At 40.2% G+C, this 22258-nt stretch overlaps 2 protein-coding genes and 1 non-coding gene across 3 annotated transcripts; all 3 read left to right on the top strand.

The window, feature by feature from the left end:
• The first annotated feature begins 1325 nt into the window (after positions 1-1325).
• LOC125583479 (uncharacterized protein At1g24000-like) lies at positions 1326-2240 on the top strand. Its single transcript, XM_048750463.1, has 2 exons — positions 1326-1706; positions 1784-2240. The coding sequence occupies exons 1-2, from the start codon at positions 1583-1585 to the stop codon at positions 2059-2061; spliced, it is 402 nt and encodes a 133-aa protein (XP_048606420.1). The 5' UTR covers positions 1326-1582; the 3' UTR covers positions 2062-2240.
• Positions 2241-9740: 7500 nt separating this feature from the next.
• BNACNNG53450D (S-protein homolog 8) lies at positions 9741-10465 on the top strand. Its single transcript, XM_013827164.3, has one exon. The coding sequence runs from the start codon at positions 9951-9953 to the stop codon at positions 10371-10373; it is 423 nt and encodes a 140-aa protein (XP_013682618.1). The 5' UTR covers positions 9741-9950; the 3' UTR covers positions 10374-10465.
• Positions 10466-21823: 11358 nt separating this feature from the next.
• On the top strand, positions 21824-21930 carry LOC125584708. The gene has a single exon (XR_007321617.1). It is a non-coding gene; the product is annotated as a small nucleolar RNA R71 (small nucleolar RNA).
• The last annotated feature ends 328 nt before the right edge of the window (positions 21931-22258 follow it).

The raw sequence follows: 22258 nt of genomic DNA, 5'->3' as shown, positions 1-22258 counted from the left end.
TTAGCCATGAGGACCATGTTGTCCTCAATTCGCTTGACGCGATCGACTTCTTGTGTATCAGCTGAGAATGCAATTCCCTTCTGACTTTTAGGACTTTCTTCCACTCGCTCAAGGTCATGTACCTTCAGGATCCCTGCTAGTTGATCGAACTTCATCTCGTCAGTGTTGACAGCAATTTTCAGAACAGCTTTATAGGCTTCAAATCGAGCTGGAAGACATCTCAGGAGCTTCTTCACAAGTTTCTTTTCATTGTACTTTTTGCCAAGCACAGATGCTTCATTAGATATGGAGCTGATCTTTGAAATGAAACTTCCAATCGATTCATCATCCTCCATGCGTAGGTTTTCAAATTTTGAGGCTAGATGATCAATCCTGGTACGTCTAACGCTAGTATTCCCTTCAAAGTGATTGATCAGAGTATCCCATGCTTCCTTGGCAGATTCACAACCTTGAATTATCTTGAACTGATCAAGATCTACAGCGGAGAAGATTGTGGTGAGAGCTTTAGAGTTAAATTTTGAAGCAGCTTTATCAGAGTCTGTCCATCTCTCCTTGGGTAAGGGTTCTTTAGACTTATCATCCATGATCATAGTGGGTGCTGACCATCCTTGCTCAACTGCAGTCCAAGCATCTTCGTCAATGCCTCTGATGATGTGTCGCATCCTGGCTTTCCAGTGTCCAAAGTTTCCCTCATCTAGCATGATTGGTTTTTGCAGTGCAACTAGTTCTTTCATGGTTTCCATGATGATCGCAGGACCTCAACCTGTGAGTAGACTACTTGAGTCCACAGAGGAGACCCGCTCTGATACCAAATAAAAGATCAAATGGATACCAAAGTATAAGAACTGAACCACGTTTCCACAACACAACTTGTTTTATTAAGAATTTCTTAGACACTCTTACAAGACCTGTCTAATCCGAATTACACAACGTCTACACCGACTTGTGACGGACCAATCCTTAATCTATCTGACAAACCAACTGGTGATCGAGCTACACCAATTGTTCCCACGCGAGCCAGTGTAGAACAGCCTCTTACACTTGCTCTTTTTAATCTCTAAAACCGTGACCTAAATCTCCTATCTAGTCACAGTTATATACTCTGTTACATAATATCCTCATCTCCTAATATTATGCTAACAGCAGATCTTCTCAAGCTTATCACCACAGCAAAGATCTTCTAAGCCGATGTCTCCACGTCATCAGCTCATAACCACTTTAAACCGGTATTTCACATACCAAGCGAGTCATGTGACACATGCTCTGTTTTTGCATTGAACCAGCTCCTTTCCTGGAGCTAACAGATTTCAATTTAGCCTGTACAGTTACTATATTTTCCAATGTGCCAAATGAATTAACCAAGTGTCACTAAATTGTGAACGCTGAATCCACTATTTATAAATAGAAATATTCTATATGGTGAAAAAGTTATATGAATGGGCTTAGGTAAAAAAAAAAACTAGTTGAAGCAACTTCCATTGAACTCTCTCTATATAAACATATATTCATCCAGAGAGGACTATAAGCAAACCAACAAAACATATAGTACTTATTTTTTTATTTTTAAAAAGAGAGAGTGAGAATGGCAACCTCCGGATCTTTTCCTTTTCTAACACCAAAGATTTGTTATTCTGGGGAGCTTGACATTAAGTCTCCGGCTGACCGATTCATGAAACATTTTATCAGAGTGCACAATAATGTTTCAGGCATGTTTCCTTATTGTAAATTATCATTTCTTTCAAATTTCATTCATGAACCCTTAATTAACTGCTTTGTTTCACAGTGGGGGAGTTGCAGTTCATAGTCAATGAGACTAATTGGGAGGCAAGAACAGTTATAGGGCATATTATTGGGAATGTAATCTCGAAAAGCTACAAGATGGTCGAAGCAACACTCACCGCCATTCCTAGGGGAGACATGACATCTAGCGGCGTGGCATGGACCGTCGTGTTCGAGAAGATTGGCCTTGACGTCCAAGATCGAGAGCAGATCGTAGGCACTCTAGAAAATCTCATCGAGAAGATTGACCGGAACCTTTATCCAGAGCCATGCCCACCTTGAAGTGAAAAAGGCATTTGCCTAGGACTCCTTTATAATGTCAAAATTTTGAGGCCCCTAATTTCAATTTTTTTTTGTATTTAGTAAATATAATTAGTTAGATTTTTACCAGATTCAGTTTTTGTTTGAAACCATTTTTGTTATAATCTGTTTTAATTAAAATCCTAGAGACTTTATTTATTTTTTAAAGTCATCAATTTCTAAGTTCTAGCCCATGCAAATTAGGATGATTTGCTGAAAAAAAATCACAGAAATAAAATTTGATGCAATTTTGTTGATTTTTAAGGTCTTATCTATTATTATCTAGTTATACATATTTTGTATCATTTTCATTGAAGATAAGTAAATGTAAAAATATGTAAACATCTTATATAGTAACTTAGTTTTAGAAACTTAAATATTCTTAAAAGTATCATCATTTTAATAAAAAATTTTAACCTTCATTTTTATGTTACTAATTTAATATTTTTCAACCCATTTTATATACTACGATAATTTGGTTAAAATTTTCAATGAACCAATATAAATTAATCAAATTTTTTTACATTCTATACTTTGTGTATCACTTTCTATTTTCTAATTTTTAATCCATGTGGCAAAATTGAATTATTTCATTTTAAATATAATATTCATAAAATTATATAAACAAAAAAATATTACTCCTGTTCTTTTTGGAGACGCCGCGGCAGCTTCGGCGTTTCAAAAACTACGAAGGAAATAAGTATCTTTTACGGCATCGTCATTAATTGATGTCGCTGGGTTTTGGTAAAACAACCGCATCCTCCATCTTTTACAGTCGCTGCGTCAAATTCAAAAGACGCTCGAAATTTCAGCGGCCGCGGTGACTCTATTTTCGTTTCTCTGATTGTCCGTTGCGGCTGTTTTTAATCAGATCACCAAAAAATTTCTTCCTGTCCTAACTTTATTTTCTGCCGCAGCCGCAATTAGTGGCGTTTATAAAACGAACAAGCCTATTATCTCGCCTGGCCCCTATATCTCTTTGCACGGCACCGCCTTTATCAACAAGATAATAAGATGAACACCATGTACGTTGAGTCTACTGCGGTCGAATGCTTTAAAGCTATCAACGAAGCATTTAAAGATGATGGTAACGCTTTTACATTGATTTCTCATGTAATTCATGTTCATAAATTGAAAACCTAATTTCTGTTATTAAAAGCTGACGTGGAGATCGAGGTTGAGGATTTGGACAATATGACAACTACTTTGAATTTGAAGAGCAGTCATGTCTTCATGACGAACTTCAAGATGATCAAAGTAACCATTACCGTCACTCCTCATCGTGAAGACGAGGACGGTAGCCTCCTGCAATGGATCCTAGAGATTGATAATGGTGGCATCACCCGTCTAGAATTTCCAGATATTCGTGAGATGATCAAGAACAAGCTTCGGAAATAAATATGGTTCAAAATCGTAAGGTTCATCTAATTATAGAACCGTTTAAATAAAATGGCACTATATCTATCTATGTTCATTGCGGTATATGCATGATACTCTTATAATAGTTTGGCTGGGGATGTATGGACCGATGCTATATGAATAATATATCATTTTGCATATTATTGTTGGACCAATGATTATAATATTTTCTTAAGGAAATATTTAAACCCGCATTTCTGTACTTGAGATATATGCCATTCACTCACTAAATAAGGATCTGAAAAACATGTCGAAAGGAGTATTCTTAAAACATGATTTATCACTGACCAAAAAAGTTAAAAATAAAAGTACAGGAACTGAGAATATTTAATGCATAAGAAAAAAAACTTGAATGAGAGTCAAATGAAAATATGAAAGCAAATCAAATTAATTATACCGACGAGACATTGATATTGGCAATTGCTATTATCCATAATTTATGTTTGGCAATTTTAAATATTTGAAATTTGAATCACAGATATTTAGTAATGGGAGTTAAATTCAATTTGTTATTTGCAATGTTTGGAATTGTGTTAAAGGCAATGGATACTCCAATCGTTTTTTAATTTCCGGTTGGTAAATTGAGTGACGGAAGAATTAGTTAATGACATTTTAGCCACAATCACTTTCAATTGGTAATCAAATTTGCATGTGTTTACATAATCATTTTAAGTAACAAAATGCAATCAGGTTACGTATGGTATGGTTCCAGTTAGTAGCTACATTAAGGAGATCTATCAATTAAGTGTGAATACTTTATACACAGTTTCAAGTTTCAACTTTCAACCTAAGAATCCCAAACTGATCCATCTTGAAGAAGGATCATACACGATTCAGGAATATTTGCTGATATTTTTATAAACGCACTACAAGAAAACAGCGGTATTCTGACGGACATTCCGACGGAAAATGAAATCCTCGGAATATCCCGAGGAATTTCCGAGGAAACACAAAATTTGGTTTCCTCGGAATTTCCTCGGAATTACCGACGGAATTCCGAGGAAATACTAAGCCGTCAGAATATTCTTATGGAATACCGAGGAAAAACGTATTCCTCGGAAAAACCGATGAATTCCGAGGATATATTATAGCCGTTAGAGAGCCGTTGGGGGATTTTAAAAATTCCAAGGAAATTCCGACGAACTAGCCGTTGGCGTCGGAATTCCGTCGGAATTTCCTCGGGCTGTCGGTAGGATTTCAACTATAAATACAAGCACCCCTATTCCTCTTCATTCACTCCATATCTTCATCCTCCCTCTTACTCTCTTTACACACGAATTTGATTCATAAAAAACATGTCTTCTTCAAATTATTTTCGTTCTTGGATCGATCGACCTCATTTGGATCTGAACACGAGATTTCTTACGGAAGAATACCAACGAGGTATAACCGAATTCATGGGGTTAGTTCACCGACAACCGGAAGCAAAAACAGGTATGTTAAGATGTCCTTGCTCTAATTGTAAAAATAGAAAGGTTATTAAAGAGTGGGATGTTTGGACTCATCTATATTTGAGTGGGTTTACACGAAGTTACAAAATTTGGTATCATCATGGGAAAACTGATTATGAACATGGTAGTACTAGCGAACCTCAGCCAGCGGTTAGATTAGAAGAACCAATTAGAACGGATGTAGATTATGGTGTAGGTACTGAGCATATGGTAAATGATCATTTTAGAGAGGAAGATTTACCCAATGCACAAGCTATGAGATTTTATGATATGTTGGATGCTGGAAAGCAACCATTGTACGAAGGTTGCAGAGATGGTCATTCAGCTTTATCATCTGCTACAAGATTGATGGGCATTAAAACAGATTATAATTTGGCTGAAGACTGTGTGGCGATTGCTGATTTTGTAAAAGGTATTCTACCCGAGGATAATGTAGCTCCTGGTTCATACTACGAGGTTCATAAACTCGTAGCTGGTCTTGGTTTATCATATCAGGTAATAGATGCATGCAGCGACAACTGCATGATTTATTGGAGGGCGGATGAACAGCGGGTTACATGCAAATTTTGTGGAAAGCCTCGTTATAAAGATACGAGTGGAAGAGTTCCAGTGCCATATAAAAGGATGTGGTATTTGCCTTTGACGGAAAGGTTGCAGAGGTTGTATCTGTCTGAACGCACAGCACAACCAATGAGATGGCATGCGGAGCACTCAACAGATGGTGAGATCAGACATCCTTCAGATGCAAAAGTGTGGAAGCATTTCCAATCGAAGTATCCCGACTTTGCGTATGAGAGAAGAAATGTCTACCTTGGATTATGTACTGATGGTTTCAGCCCGTTTGGCAAGAATGGAAGACAGTATTCTCTATGGCCCGTCATTCTTACACCATACAACCTACCCCCAAACTTGTGCTTGCGACGAGAGTTTTTGTTTCTCTCGATTCTCGTTCCCGGACCAGAGCATCCTAAGAGATCACTTGATGTGTTTCTTCAGCCACTAATATATGAGTTGCAACAACAATGGGCTCAAGGTGCTGAAACATACGATGTTTCGTGTAAAGAAAACTTTCAAATGCGGGCAGTACTAATGTGCTCAATCTATTGCCTCTCTGGGAGATCGCATGGTAAGTTCAGCCGCTTTTTCTTCAATTATTTAAGTTTTGAAATTTTATTTTTTGTCCATTTCTTCTAATTTCTAATATTTCTTTAATTTATGTTTTTTTTCAAGGCGGAAGAAAATGATGGCGAGCCGGTTGATGATCTCGCCCTAATGAAGAGGGCGTATACCAACAAGAAGACCGGCCAGATTGATGACGGTCTTGTGAGGGAAGTGGTCAGCCTGATCCAAACTCAGGTGCAAGACGAAGTGTCTCAGCTTCAAACCGAGGATGACGCTTCGACGGCTTCGACCAACTTATCCCGGTTTCGAATCAACGAAATCGTTGAATCCGTAAGTTCTTTTTTTTAAGTTCAATTTATTTATTTCTTGATTTAAATTTGTAAATTTGGCTATTTTCTATTTCAGTCGGTTCCAAAGAAGAAGGGACGTTTGGTCGGTTTGGGTCGTCGCACCCGGTCGGTTCCTCCTTCTTCTGCACCACCGCCCTTTGTTGATCCAGAAGTACTTACGGATCAGTTGAAGGACAAGGATGATCGCATTTCTTTGTTGGAGACCCAGATGGCGGCTCAACAAGCGGGCTATGAGGCACAGAGGAGGCTGAACCAGCAAATGATGGAGATGATGCAGAGGATGTACCCGAACGAGGTGTTCCCGGACGTGCCAGACCCGTAGTTTTTTTTTTTTTCCAAAAACTCGGAATGTTTTATTTTTATTTGTGAAACTTTGAATATTAATTAATATGATTTCAATTTTAATTTTAATTTTATATTTTCGAATTTAAATTTCAAAAATTTTATTTTTTAAAAAAATTAATATTTTTTTACATTCCGAGGAAATGAACCATTGAAATATACCGAGGGACATCTTCCTCGGAATATACCGAGGGACCCCGTTCCTCGGAATATACCGAGGGACCACGTTCCTCGGAATATACCGAGGGACCACGTTCCTCGGAATATTCCGAGGGACCACGTTCCTCGGAATATTCCGAGGGACCACGTTCCTCGGAATTTTCCGAGGGACCCGTTCCTCGGAATTTTCCGATGAAAATTTCGAGGAATATTTCGTCGGAACTTCCGAGGATTGGACCATCGGAAAGTCCATCGAAATATCCCGACGAAGGTCTCCCTCGGTATATTCCGAGGAGCTTTCCGATGAACTGGTGGTCCTTGAAATTTCCTCGGAAATTTGTTTCCTCGGAATTCCGTCAGAAAATTCCGAGGAAAAATGAATTTCCGAGGAGTTATTTCCGAAGACTTGTTTCGTCGGTATGTCGTCGGAATAACGTTATTCCGACGACATACCGACGATTTTTTCCTTCAGTATGTCGCTGTTTTCTTGTAGTGACGATCCAACTAAACTTAGTAAGTTGATTGATCTGAATATTTTCTGATATTTATTTCATGATACTCATTAGTTAAAACTTTTCTCCGTTCATTGAATTTGTAACAACTATTAAGTATGGTTCCAAATAATTGCTATGTTAAGCAGAAGAAAAAAATTAACACTCTTTCTATATTCTTCATTTTTAAGGAAAAAAAAAACTATTTTTCGTGACTCATGAAGTTGTGATATGAACAATCCGTCAAATTTGCTTAATTGTTTTGTTGTTATTGTCAGTTCTAGTTAAGAGACAAATTAATATGAGAACAAGTTCTCATCTCCGGCGGAACATCACTTTCATTGACGACTTCAAAAGCATATGATACATCCATCTCACTACACATGTTATTTTTTTCGTCAACAGACTTATCTTGATTAGAAATCAAACAAAACAAACTAAAACCCTATTTTTTTAGAAAATTGTCTGTTACCACAAAATTTGTAGTAACAAGTGCCTACTTCATAGTATTTAATAGTTGTATTATTTAGTAGAAAATTATATTATATAGTTTTAAGAATCCAAATATATAAATTTATGATATATTATATATTGAAATCAAATATCTCCAAATCATTTTAAATATCATATCCTAGTTTATTTAGCAGCTATTAGGGGAACCAGAATTTTTTTTTCAATGGGTGCACACCTGTTACAAAATAAAAGACATCGGGGGTGCACAAGAGCACTACAACCACCTCTCCTAGCTTATTTTTGCATTGTTTTACATTATAAATATTTAATATCACTAAAAGCATCATTATTGGAAGTACCTTAAGGCATTCCTTAGAGGAGAGGGTGGGAACCGAGGAAGAAAAAGAAGGAAAAAATCCCTAATTAAGAGCTGTCCCTTACTCTCCAACGACCAGAAAAAAAAAAAAAAAACAAAACAAAGGATTCTCTTTCTCACTCTTCATCCCACTAATAATATTGCTCTAAAATTACGGATGTGCATGCCCACTCTGTTCATGCACCGGCTTCGCCACTGACTGTACATACCATAAATAAAACACACACATATATATATATATTTGTAATTCAAATATTACTAAATTGTTTTGATAAAATTATAGATCCCTGATTAATTAGAAATTAGTCAGTTAACTATGAAGCTAATGACTTGGAGTGGTTAGTACAGACTATTTTAATTTTTGTTAGTCGTAATTAAATTAAAATGTAGTAAACGAGAATCAATTACAGCGTTAATTACTTTGCTTGGTTAGAGTTAATTTGGCCTGTATTACTGTATAGTTACTTTATTTTCCATGTGCCAAATGAAACTTAACTGAGTGTCAGTAAATTGTAAATGCTGAAGCATTTGTTTATAAATAGAAAGATTCGACATGGTGAAAAAAGTTATATGCGTGGGCTTTTGGTTAAAAAAACTAGTTGAAGCAATTTGCATTGAACGATCTCTCTCTGTACAAATCCACAAAAACATTTACTTCATATTTTTAACGAGAGAGAAATAATGGCAACGTACAAATCTTCTGGGAAGCTTGACCTAGAATCTCCGGCAGTCGAATTCATTGAACACTTAACCAGAAAAAAATCATGTATCATTCTTTTTTGCTGCGGGAAAAATGATCAACTCTTTAAGTTAAAAAAAAAAAATGATCAACTCTTCCAACTTTCATTCATGTTTTGTTTTTGACTAATATTCATTCATGTTTCTTGATCATCAATCAAAACCCTTAATTAGTTGCTATGTTTCACCGTAGTGGACTTGAGGTTCCAAGTCTAGCCTAACGATTCGGAGACAAGAGCAGTGACCATGAGCATACTTTTAGACATAGAGAACCCCACACGCTCCCAAGAAAGTCCCTAAACAACCAAAATACCACGACCCCTATACTATACATCGTAAAAAAAATTCCAATACATTCAGTACACACCATAATACAACATGACTCATCCGTTTATAGTTATCGTGGTTATAGTCAGTGAGATAAATAAAGGAAAAACTTGGTGTATACTGTAAAGACATTGCAGAATGATCTTTAATGTGGCAAAGTGTTCACAGCCTTCTTTGGTTGTTTTAATGACTAGTGTTCAGTCTGCTAGACAAAAGAAATAGAAGAAAATGGATATGTGAACTACACTAGTAGAATAATCGGCTATAGTCACGATCAAATTGTGGTTATTTCGTAGATAGTCACGAAATGGTTACCTTTTTGTTACAAAACTGAAAACGTGACTAACGTATCAATTCGTAGCAAAAACAGCCACACGATATTCACGGTTCGAAACGTGACAAAATATAGTCACGATAGCCACGATATAACCCAGAAACATTCGTGACCGGTTTGTCACAAAAATAAACATGACTAGAACGTGACAACTTAGCAACGATTTGCAACAAAAAATTTGTGGCCCAAGATATTTATATTAAATAATTTAACAAACGTTAGATACTTTAAATAACTCAGGAGTTTTATCCTTTTGGTACTCCTATAAATCAACCCTAAAAATATAGAACCCATCGGCAAATCAAAACAATGAATCTCCTTTCATCCTTTTTTATTGTCATTGCATTGTCTGCTGAGTTCAGTAACGGAGAGTCTTACGACAAAGACTCGGTCCATTTTATAAACTCTCTTAATCCGAACAACATTCTCAGGGTCCATTGTCTAACGCACGATGATGATTTAGGCTATCATTTGTTGAGTCCTGCACAAACCTATGAATTCAGCTTTTATGAAAGTATTTTCAAGACCAAAGTCAATTGCGCCTTATGGCAGGGACCTGGTTTCAAGTTCTATGCGACCTTTAGGGCATATACAGGTGGTAGTTTCATTGTCCACTATGGCAAGAAAAATTTTTGGGATGCAAGAGAAGATGGTATATATATCTCTCATGGTAAAGATTCTCCCAAATTAAAGTACAAGTGGTCCACCCAAGCCTTTTCACCAATTTATTAACTTAATTGAGACTTTCGATGTCTTTTTCTTATATATAACAATAAATAAAGACCTATTTATAAAAATTTAATAAAATGAATTAAAAATAGTTATTATTCACTTCATTTCTTATTCAAAATTTTGTTTTCTTAATTCACAAATTAAAACAAATCAAATTTAATTATAAATACGTCATTAGCGATTGTCAATTTATAATAACACCAAAACAATAGTAATTCAATAAAATTAACTAAAATTTTGCCAAACTTGCAAAATCCATTAAACAATCAAAACAATTGTCATTTTCATCAAAATTGCATCAAAAATCAGTCAAAATAGTAAAATTTGATTTTTTTTTGTCAAAACCATAAAATTAAGTTTTTGTTTGCCAAAATTATTAAATTTTGTTTTCCATTAAAACTGTAAAATAAAAAATTTCTGTCTAATCGAAAGATAAATTTTTCCACTAAAACAGAAAAATAGGGTTTTTCGCCAAACCTAGAAAATTATGTTTTCTGCTAAAACTTGATGTTAGGAGTTTTCAAGGCTCCTAAGACAAATGTTGTAGTATAAATGATTGTCGAACCAGTTCTGAGACATATCAAAGCACCGAAAATGCAAGTAATCACTTAATCTAAGTGCAACCAATGGTTTTTAAAAGGGTTTTTAAACTATAACTAACTAAAAGGAATAACTAAATGATACTTTTTGACTATGGGAAAAGAGAACTCATAGATATAGGGATTAGACCTCGGGTGATCAAGTTTCGAACTAAGGATGGAAAACGATCAATCAAACTATCAACCTTAAGCTTATACACAATCCTAAACAGATTCTATGTCTAGATGAATGTTCATTTACTAACACGATTCAAACATCAAATGTCTTTGGTTGAATAATATGAAAGCAATCATAACTAGCAAGTCCAATGGCTATCCTAGCACCTCTAACAACAAATGTCTTTGGCAAAGTATGCTAAAAGCTTATATGAGTTGTCTTGGGCATTTCCTCGAACACTCGGGTGAGGAATGCCTAAGGATCAACAACTGAGTGGCCAACTCAGAAGATGCATTATATATTCACTCTGGTAGCAAGGAAATATGAATGATCTACACTAAAACATCCTAGCTCTAACCTAATCACCCTTAATCTCCCTAACCCATGAATTCAAAAGGTGATTACTCACTAATCTCCATGATTACTCTTAAACCCATGTTGGATTTCAGATTAATCATGTAGAGAAACACAGAAAATAGATATAAGAACACAGAATTTCAATAACAAACTGATCAATTGATTCAAGAGATGACTTTCCAAAGGTTTTTGGTGGTTTTTTTCTTAAGAACAAAGATGATCCGCCTCCTGGTGGCTTACAGAGTATTAAAACATAGGTTTAGAAAATAAAAACGTACATAATGAAATGACCAAAAGGCCCTTGAGAAATCAAAAGTTCGAGCAGAAATAAGACGCGCAGCGACCTCCGCTCGTCGCTCCGACAAGTCGCTCCATGCTTTGGGAGAGACCTCGCTGTGTCGCTGCGATAGGTCACCCCGGACTCGTTCTCGCGTCTCCGAGTGATGAAAACGCGAGCGACCTCCGCTCGTCGCTCCGACAAGTCGTTCCATGCTTCGGGAGCGACCTCGCTGTGTCGCTGCGAGAGGTCGCTCCGGACTCGTTCTCGCGTCTCCGGGTGATCAAAACGCGAGCGACTATTCCCTGTCTCTCTGGTAAGGTCGCTCTGATAGGGAGATCAGAGCGACTTGATGGTGTCGCTCCGGACTGGTCGCTCTGGTAAGGTGCTCGCCCAATGATCACTTTAAACACTTCTTTTGAACTCCAATTGCACCCAAATGTCTCCAAGAACTCCATGTGGTACTCCAATACCTGATAAGGACTCATGTATGCAAAATGCAACCTAAACATGGCTAAATCCTAATCTATATGATCAAAATGCACATGGGTGAATGGATAAAACAATAGAAATATGTAAGATATCAACTCCCCCAAACTTGTTCTTTACTTGTCCACAAGTGAACTTTCTAGAACTCATAGGGAGAGAGGTTTGAAGGTGGGAGCTCATAGCCAAAAGAAACACAACTAGCAAACACAATTAGCACACTCTCTTATTACACTCTAGCTTCTCTAGGCCTATCTCAACTCCTTTTGCCCCTACACTCATCATCAAGCATCCACACATTCAAATCAACCAACTCTCACATTCATTAAGCACAAAACATCTAGTGAATTCTTGCAAATGGTCAGTCGGTCCAAGTCATTTGGGTAAGGGAAGGCTTTTATTCAAGTGATTCAAGAGGTTCGAAACATAAAATCTTTAAGGTGGTTTACTCTCGAAACAAGTAGCCTTGACATTGCACATAATATATCTAAGAAAGGGACCAACTCATGCATACAATGCTCAATCTCCATTGTTCTACCATTTTCCCAAACATACAATTACACAATCTTTCCCCAATGTCAAGTCTAACTCACATCTCTCACCAAAAGATCTCAAGAACACCCTGCACACAAAACTCTTTTCTTTGAAATCTCATAAGGATTTTCTCAACTTCAAAACAAAACTTAGCTCTAAACAGTTTTGCTAGCCCCCTTTCTTTCTTTTTTTTTTCTCTCTTTTTTTTTCGGGGACCAAGACTTTTCATAAACTGAGCTAGAAGTTTCTCTACTTATCCCATAAAGACTAGTCAATCAAGCACAAGAGTTCACTCTTTTCCTTCCACTTTCTCATACTCCCAAATCAAACTTTACAACACTCACCCCCATCTATGGCTAGACAATGATGTGCCTAATCTAGCAAGAATGAAGATCAAGCATTGTCGTTCCCGATACTCTCAACATTATGCACATGTAAGACTTTCCTAAGAAGGCCTCACTCATCAAACAATGAAAGCTTAAAAGGAGGGAAAGGTTTTTGGGAGTGGTCTACCACTAGAGTTTGTCAAAAAAGATTGGCATAAAAGATGTGACAACTCAAGTGTGTATAGCCATGACTCAGTACACAAGGGACCCTAAGCAAGAAGCATTAAGTTCGTTTAGTTCAAATAGGGTTGTAGTTGGCTTCAAAGACTAGGTTTCAGCAATCAACAAGTTTCAAGAAGAGTTTTCAAGGCACGAAACATACAAGTCTTTTCGAGAGGTGCATAGCTTTTCAGGTGAAACATAGTGTTCTTTATAAGGCATTTAAAATCATTGCTCCCAATGCAAGTGAATGCAACCTATGTGCTCTAGACTCTCCTAGAAATGCAAAATGATGCAAACTAAATGAATTTGTGTTTTTTTTTTTTTTTAATGCAAATAGGTATGCAATGCATGACTCCATGAAACAACATCAAAGCAAACATGATCAAATGCTTGGTACCTCCCCCAAACTTGAGTTACACAGTCTCTGTGTTGTCAAGTAAAGAGAGAGATACCGAAAAGAAAAATAATATGCAAAAAGGAAATGGTATATACAAGGGAGAGAAAGAAGTACCTCCTATGGATAGTAGGTGGGGGCAGATGCCCCAGCATCGTCGTCGTCAGGTGGGAAGGTGGTGTAGTAACCACCGGATGCTGAACCGGAGCCTCCATACCATGGTTGGCTCTCAACCTCGTCAATCTCGACCTCACTATCAGAAGAAGCGAGGGACGGGGACTTGTTACCGGAAGTGGAAGGTTGAGTGGGTGGGTTCCTCCACTTACGCTGAAGCTGCGCAGCAGTGAGGGGGAAGCCAAGAGCATCAGGCGGAGGTGGAGGCTGGGGGTTTGAGGTGTTCGCGAAAGCGAAGTCTGCTGAGCTACATCCAGCTATTCCTCCCCTGGTTAAGACATCAGCTACTTTCTTCATGAATTTGGCTGAGGTCTTTGCCTGCTTCTTTACTGTCTTGCTTAGCGCCTTGCACTTATCCTTCAGCTTTTCTATCGTTCTGTCCTGAGCCTTGTTCCACCTCTGAAGGCGACTAATGTGGTCATGAGCATCACGAAGAGCTCCAGGGGGAAGAACTCCGTCATGTGGCTTGAAGTAGTAGCGCGGAGGTCCATAGATATGCTCAGAAGGGTCTGCAACAGGCGAGTCATGTCGCGTAGGAACACTCCTTCTCCTTGATGGAGCAGCATTAACTGGATCGAGAGGCCCGTGTTCTCCAAGAAAGTACTCCTGGGTATGTTGAAGCTGATAGCTCCAGGTATCTCTAAACTCGTCAGGTTCCGGTTTGGGAGAACCACTTCGACTGGCTTGCCCTGCAAGTAGTAGTGGTAGACGTAGTCCTTCCCATACATCCCACTAAAATAGGTAGCAATCCTCAAGTAGGTGCCATCAATGAACTTAGGTCCCGCTGCGTCCTTTCCCAAGGGAACATTCAGAAATTGGAGCAGTGGTGTGATCATTCCACCTATCCCCATTTTTGGGCGCGAATCAGTGGTGTACCACGCCCAGTCTCTGTAGTGCTGGAGACGACCCACAAAGAAACTGACCATCCCGAAGGTAGCATAGATGTCGGTGCTGGGAAGGGGTAAAACTCCAGGTTGGGCGTAGGGACGGATAGCCGGACAGAGCAGTCGCATGTCTTCCTCAGTAACCGTACCAGCTTGCTTCCGTGGGTAGAATGCATGGACGAGCATCCTGTGGAGGTAACGTACGGACGGGTGTCGGATGTGTGAGTTCTTGTCAGCCCCGGTAGTGTGTTTGTTTCCAGTGATCAACTTCCAAAGCTCCGTGGGAAGGTTCTCACACTTGGGTAGGGAGTGGTCTTCTAGGTCTTGGAACCCCATGACTCTCCCAATGTCCTTGAAGTTCATGTTGTATTCTCGTCCATTGACCTTGAAACTGATTTTGCCCCATCCTTGCCTCACATGCGCGGTGTCGTGGTAAGTGACCGCAAGAGAAGATAAGAACTGACAAGTGACATCCTTGTAGAAAGGATATGCCATGGTGAGGAGTTTTGGCATCTTCAAATGTCCTAGCATCTCCTCAATGTCAGATTCAAGACCCAACTCCTTCAGCAGATCAAGGTCGGCGAACCTGGTTGGAGTCCAAGTGACCTCATTCTTCAAGTGATCATACAGCTCCTCCACAGATGGAGTTTTCGCCCTATCTCGATCAACCGCAACCCCTTTGCCTTTGGACATCTTGGCTTTCTTCGTAGGTGCCTGCTCATCAGCACTCTCAGTTTCACTTTCCTCATGGTTGGGAACTGCTACACTTTTCCCTGCCCTCTTCTCCTGTTCTTTCGATTTCCTTGCAGCCAAAGTCTGCTGTCGAACAGTCCTCTGCGTCCCTGAGCCAGTTGGCTCGCAGGGTAAAGCTTTTCCTCTTAGTGCAAACTCTTGTCTTTCAGCTTCTTGCCTCTCAGCTTCCAACTTTCCCTTTGTCTTCTTAACCATTTTCACCTGAAAAATTAAAAACTTGAAAAGGGATAAGTAGATGGAAGTAAAGAAGGGCAAGACTTTGCAAGTGAAAATTGCAAAAGTGAACTTAACAAATGAATTATCAATTTAAACTCAAGTTCAACACAATGCAACAATTCTCACTCTTGTAACACCTTAACGCATCTAGTTCACCCACAAACACACCCAATTAAGGTCAAATTCGAAAACCCCCAAATCCATGAACCCTAATTTTGCCAAAGTGCAAATTAAACTCAATTTCACCATTTATTCGACAACCCAACTTGATAGATAAGCTTTCCCTAGTCTATTTCACCACAATCTAGCAAGAAAATGACCAAATTTCGATTTTCAAATCCTAGGGTTCATGGACCTACGAATTTGAATTTAAAAACTCAATACCTTGCTTTGGATGAAAGGAAATGGTGAATGGGTGGTGAGGAATAGGCTACAGGGGCGAAAGCTTGGATTAGAAACAAGAACTAGTTGATTTGGGTGAGAATTGAGAAAGTTTTGGGATTTTTGGTGTGGGTGAGTTTGAGAGAGTTTGAGAGTTTGTGAGAGGAGGGGAGAGTGATAGAGATGGAGTCGCGGGGGTTGGGGGTAGGTTTAGGGTCGTCCGGTTCGGTCTAGGGTGGTTAGGATCGGTTTACTTGAATTAAACCGGGGTTTAGAGTTAGAAAACTTACCTGGACCGGTTCGGGAGCGACGTGAGGGTGTCGCTGCGAGAGGTCGCTCCCGAGTCATTTTCTCGCGTCGTGATTCGACGAAAACGCGAGCGACCTTGGAGTGTCGCTCTTGAAACCTCGCTCTGGAGCTGGAGCGACTTCGAGGTGTCGCTCTAGGACGTCGCTCAAGGCCAGTTTTTGAGCTCTGTGACGGTGAAAACGCGAGCGACCTTGGAGTGTCGCTCCCGTAACATCGCTCCCAGCTGGAGCGACTTCGAGGTCTCGTTCTGAGACCTCGCTCCCACGCACGATTTTTGCTCAAACCTGCATCGATCAAGCACCTGCACACGACTTCTCTCTTTTTTTTTTTTATGCAATAAGATGAAAATGAAAATACCAATGCAATATATACAAGGATACGCATGAGACTTCCTCCCAAGTGAGCTTGTTTTAAGTCTCTAGCTTGACTTTGCCTCTTTTTGGGTTAGGCCGGGGTAGGGTCAGACAGTGGAGTTGAAACCCCATCTTCCTCTGGTGCAGTAGCCATGTAGAGCTTAACCCTTTGCCCATTGACTGTGAAGTCTCTTCCATCAGTACTCCACAAAACTATTGCTCCATATGGCCTAACCTCTTTGACTTTGAAAGGACCTGACCACCTTGACTTAAGCTTTCCTGGAAATAGCTTCAGCCTAGAGTTGTAGAGAAGAACTTGATCTCCTTCTTTAAACTCTCTCTTCAGGATATTCTTGTCATGGAAAGCTTTAGTCTTCTCCTTGTAGATCCTTGAGTTCTCAAAAGCATCCATTCTTATCTCATCAAGCTCATGTAGCTGAAAAATCCTTTTCTCCTTGGCACTCTTGATGTCAAAGTTCAGCAACTTTATTGCCCATAGTGCCTTGTACTCAAGCTCCACTGGCAGATGGCAAGCTTTCCCATACACTAGGTTGAAAGGTGTGGTGCCCAGTGGTGTCTTGTACGCTGTCCTATAAGCCCAAAGTGCATCATCAAGCTTATTGGACCAATCCTTCCTTGTGATCCCCACAATCTTCTCCAAGATAGACTTGATCTCCCTGTTAGAAATCTCAACTTGGCCACTTGTTTGGGGGTGATAAGGAGTTGCCACCTTGTGCTTCACACCATTCTTCTTGAGAAGTCCCTCAAGCAGTTTGTTAATGAAGTGGGAACCTCCGTCACTGATCACAACTCTTGGGACTCCAAACCTTGGAAAGATGATGCTCTTGAACATCTTGGTTACAACTCTAGCATCATTGGTGGGGCTTGCAATAGCTTCCACCCATTTGGAGACATAATCAACAGCCACAAGGATGTATTTGTTTCCAAAAGATGATGGAAATGGTCCCATGAAGTCAATACCCCACACATCAAACACTTCAACTTCAAGGATTGGATTCTGAGGCATCTCATTCCTCTTGGTGATGTTTCCTCTTCTTTGGCAAGAATCACACTTTGAAACAAAGTCTTGTGTATCCTTGAACATATGTGGCCACCAGAATCCAGCTTGTAACACTTTCGCAACTGTCTTGAAGGTGGCAAAGTGGCCTCCATAAGATGATCCATGACACTGTGTAAGGATCCCATCAATCTCCTCATTTGCAACCACTCTTCTATAAAGCTGATCCTTGCAGAGAATGTAGAGATAGGGTTCATCCCAGTAGTATCTCTTCACATCCTTGTAGAACTTCTTCTTGGCATAGCCCACAAGATTCAAAGGTTCTCTTCCTGTGGCTAGGTAGTTCACCAAATCAGCATACCAAGGTTCCTTCTCTTCTGTTGCCTTGACTTCTTCCAGCTTCCTACCAGTCTCACAAACTGCTATCACTGCTTCAATAGCCATGATCTGCTCCTCAGGAAGTCCTTCGTCAATAGGAATACCAGACTCTACCCTCAACCTGGACAAATGATCAGCTACACCATTCTCAACTCCTGGCTTGTCCTTAATCTCCATATCAAACTCTTGAAGCAAAAGGATCCACCTCAAAAGCCTGGGTTTTGCATCCTTCTTGGCCAAAAGGTGTCTCAAGGCAGCATGATCTGTGTAGACAATGACTTTAGACCCAACCAAGTAGCTCCTGAACTTCTCAAAGGCAAAAACAATTGCCAGCATCTCTTCTCTGTTGTGGCATACCTCATCTGAGCATCATTGAGGGTTTGGCTGGCATAGTAGATCACATGGGTTTTGCCATCTTTCTTCTGCCCCAAAACAGCTCCCACAGCATAGTCACTAGCGTCACACATGATCTCAAAAGGGAGATCCCAATCAGGTGGCTGGACAATTGGAGCACTAATGAGTTCACCTTTCAGCTTCTTGAAAGCTTGTAGACATTCCACATCAAAACTGAAGGTGGCTTCCTTGCACAGCAGCCTGGTCAAAGGTCTAGTGATCATGGAGAAGTCCTTGATGAACCTCCTGTAGAAACCAGCATGACCAAGAAAACTCCGGATGTCTTTCACTGTCTTTGGTGGGGGCAAACCAACCATAACATCGATTTTGGCTTTATCCACCTCAATCCCCTTCTCTGAAATCTTGTGTCCCAGCACAATCCCTTCCTTGACCATGAAGTGACACTTCTCCCAATTCAGCACAAGGTTGGTGTCTTCACATCTCTGTAGGACCCTGCACAAGTTTGACAAACAAGCAGAAAACGAAGATCCGTAGACAGAGAAATCATCCATAAATACCTCCACAACATCCTCAATCAGATCAGAGAAAATTGACATCATGCACCTTTGAAAGGTGGCTGGAGCATTACATAGACCAAATGGCATCCTTCGATATGCAAAGGTACCATAGGGACATGTGAATGTCGTTTTCTCTTGATCATTGGGATGTATGGGGATTTGGAAAAATCCTGAGTACCCATCAAGAAAGCAATAGAATGGGTGATTTGCAAGTCTCTCAAGCATCTGATCAATAAATGGTAATGGGAAATGATCCTTTCTAGATGCGGAGTTTAGTTTTCGGTAATCAATGCACATTCTATGACCTGTGATGGTTCTTGTTGGTATCAATTCATCCTTGTCATTTTTAATCACAGTGATACCACCTTTCTTTGGTACAACATGCACAGGTGATACCCATTTAGAATCTGAGATAGGGTAAATAACACCAGCATCTAAGAGTTTAAGAATCTCTTTCTTTACAACATCCTTCAGGTTAGGATTTAACCTTCTTTATGCTCGATAGAAGTCATTGATTCATCCTCAAGATGTATCCTATGCATGCACAAAGAGGGTGATATTCCCTTGATGTCATCCAGTGAGTAACCTATTGCCTTTCTAAATCTTTTAAGCGTTTTCAAAAGTTCAGATAGCTCAGTTTCAGTAAGTTCACTACTCATAATGACATGATAAGTTTCATTAGGACCAAGGAATGCATACCTTACACCATGGGGAAAAGGTTTAAGCTCCACTTTAGGTGCCTTAAGCTCACTCCAGTCATCTTGCTGAGTGGCTGAGACTTCTTGGTGAACCATCTGTGGAAGATCCTCGTACTGATCCTTACTGACAAACCCCTGGTGTGAATCCAGCATCATCCCATAGGCAGTACTCTTCAGGTTCTCAATCACCTCAGCCTCTCTCTCTACAGTCAAAGCATGCTGTAGAGGGTCCTCTAGTGACAACTCTTCAAGGAGTTCATCAGCAAGGGCGTCCATCTCTTCAATGTAGAACACTTGCCCTTGAACTGTTGGCCTCCTCATTACCTCCTTGATGTCAAAATGGAGAATGTGCCCTTTACCCAGATGGAGATCAATCTTGCCTTCTTTCACATTAACAATAGCTCCTGCTGTTGCTAAGAAAGGCCTTCCAAGGATTAAAGGGTCTTGAGCTTCTTCACCCATTTCAAGCACCACAAAGTCTGTAGGGATCTCATAATTTCCAACCATCACTGGGAGGTCCTCTAAGATACCCACAGGGTACTTCACTGAACGATCAGCCAATACCAGAGAAAGTCTACACTTCTTGTACTGAGTGAAGCCGAGCTTCTTAGCAACAGATAGGGGCATCAAGCTGACACTAGCTCCCAAATCGCAGAGACATCTATCAAATACCATAGGTCCAAGAGCACAAGGTAATGTGAAGCATCCTGGATCTTCTAGCTTCTTTGGAATGACAAGCCTCTGAATGATAGCACTGCACTCATGAGTGAGAATCACCATGCCCTCCATCTCTTTCTTCTTTGCAGCTACAACATCTTTCAGGAACTTGCTGTATTGAGGAATCAGCATGAAAGCATCAATAATGGGCATTGTGACCTGGACTTCACTCATTTGCTTTTCAAATAGAGCTTGGTACTTCTCTAGCAGCTGCCTCTTGAATCGACCTGGGAATGGGAGCTTGGGTTCATAGGCAGGAGGAACAAAAGAACTTTCACTTGCAGGAGTGACAACTTCACCATCCTTAACTGTTTTCTTCTCTTCTCCAACCTTTCCTTTTCCTTTGGCTTCCACTATCTTCTCCAAGATCTCGTCATTGATCTTCTCATCAACAATCACCACTTCATCATCTATGTTGATGGCAACCCCCTCACTTTGTTTCTCAGCATCCTTGGTGAGAGCTCTCTGAGGTAACTCCTTACCACTCCTGAGAGTGATAGCTTTCATGGTTTCCTTTGGGTTTTGCTCAGATTTTCCAGGTAGAGAACCTTGTTGGCGATTTTGTTGAGTGTTCATGGCAGCAAACTGGTTCTCCAAAGCTCTGAACTTGTTGTTGAGCTCATTGTAGCTCCCATCAATCTTTGAGTGAAGGTTCTTCAACTCATAGCCAACATGCTTCTCACTTCTTGTTTGAGACTCCAGGATTTGTTTCAGTAGAGCTTCAGTGCTGCTGACTTGAGGAGTTGAGGTAGAGGGATTAGATTGCTGTTGGGAAGAATGGTTGCCCTTGTTGTTGAAACCAGGAGGAGGGTTTTGCTGAGGTTGATAGCTGCCTTGCTGATTATTCCGAGGCTGATAACCACTCTGTTGGTTGTTGGAATAGGATTTCTGTTGGTAGTTGTTGTACTGAAAGTTGGGCTCTTTCTTGTACCAGCTACCATTGTTGTTGATGAAACACAGCTCTTCCTGACCTTCCAAACCCTCAACTTCATGGACAACAACTGGTGTCTCTTGGCTTGGGTTGCCAACAAAGTGCAGCTGCTCTTGGGTAGCTTTATCAGCAATGAGGATGTCTATCTTATCTAGTAGAGCCTTCAACTCCTTCCTCGTCTGCTTATCATCTGTTCTACTACCTCTGTCGTGGTCTCCACTGTAGACTGCATCACTCTTAACCATGTTGTCAACCAGCTCCTCTGCATCCTCCTCAGTTCTCCCCAAGAAGAACCCATTGCTAGCTGTATCCAGTCTGGCCCTGTACTTAGGAAGAGCACCACGGTAGAATGTGCTCAGCAAACTCTCCTTAGAGAAACCATGGTGTGGGCATTGAGCTTGGTAGCCCTTGAATCTCTCCCAGGCTTCACTGAATCCTTCCAAGCCCTTCTGTTGGAAGCTGGAAATCTCATTTCTCAGCTTAGCAGTTCTTGAAGTAGAGAAGAACTTCTCCAAGAATGCTCTCTTGCAATCATCCCAAGTGGTGATGGAGTCGCTGGGTAGAGACTTCTCCCACTGACGTGCCTTATCCCCCAAAGAGAAGGGGAATAGCTTGAGCTTTAAGGCATCTTCGGACACACCATTGGTTTTTGACAACCCACAGTAGCTGTCGAACCTGTCCAAGTGATCAAATGGATCCTCTAGAGCCAAGCCATGATACTTGTTGTTCTCGATCACGTTGAGGAGTCCTGATTTGATCTCAAAGTTGTTGGCTGCCACAGCGGGTGCTCGGATTCCCAATCTATGACCA

Source organism: Brassica napus, chromosome C3, assembly GCF_020379485.1.
Source record: "Brassica napus cultivar Da-Ae chromosome C3, Da-Ae, whole genome shotgun sequence".
Taxonomy (NCBI): Eukaryota; Viridiplantae; Streptophyta; class Magnoliopsida; order Brassicales; family Brassicaceae; genus Brassica; species Brassica napus.
Note: the sequence above shows the minus strand (reverse complement) of the source record. Positions and strands in the feature narration are given on the sequence as shown.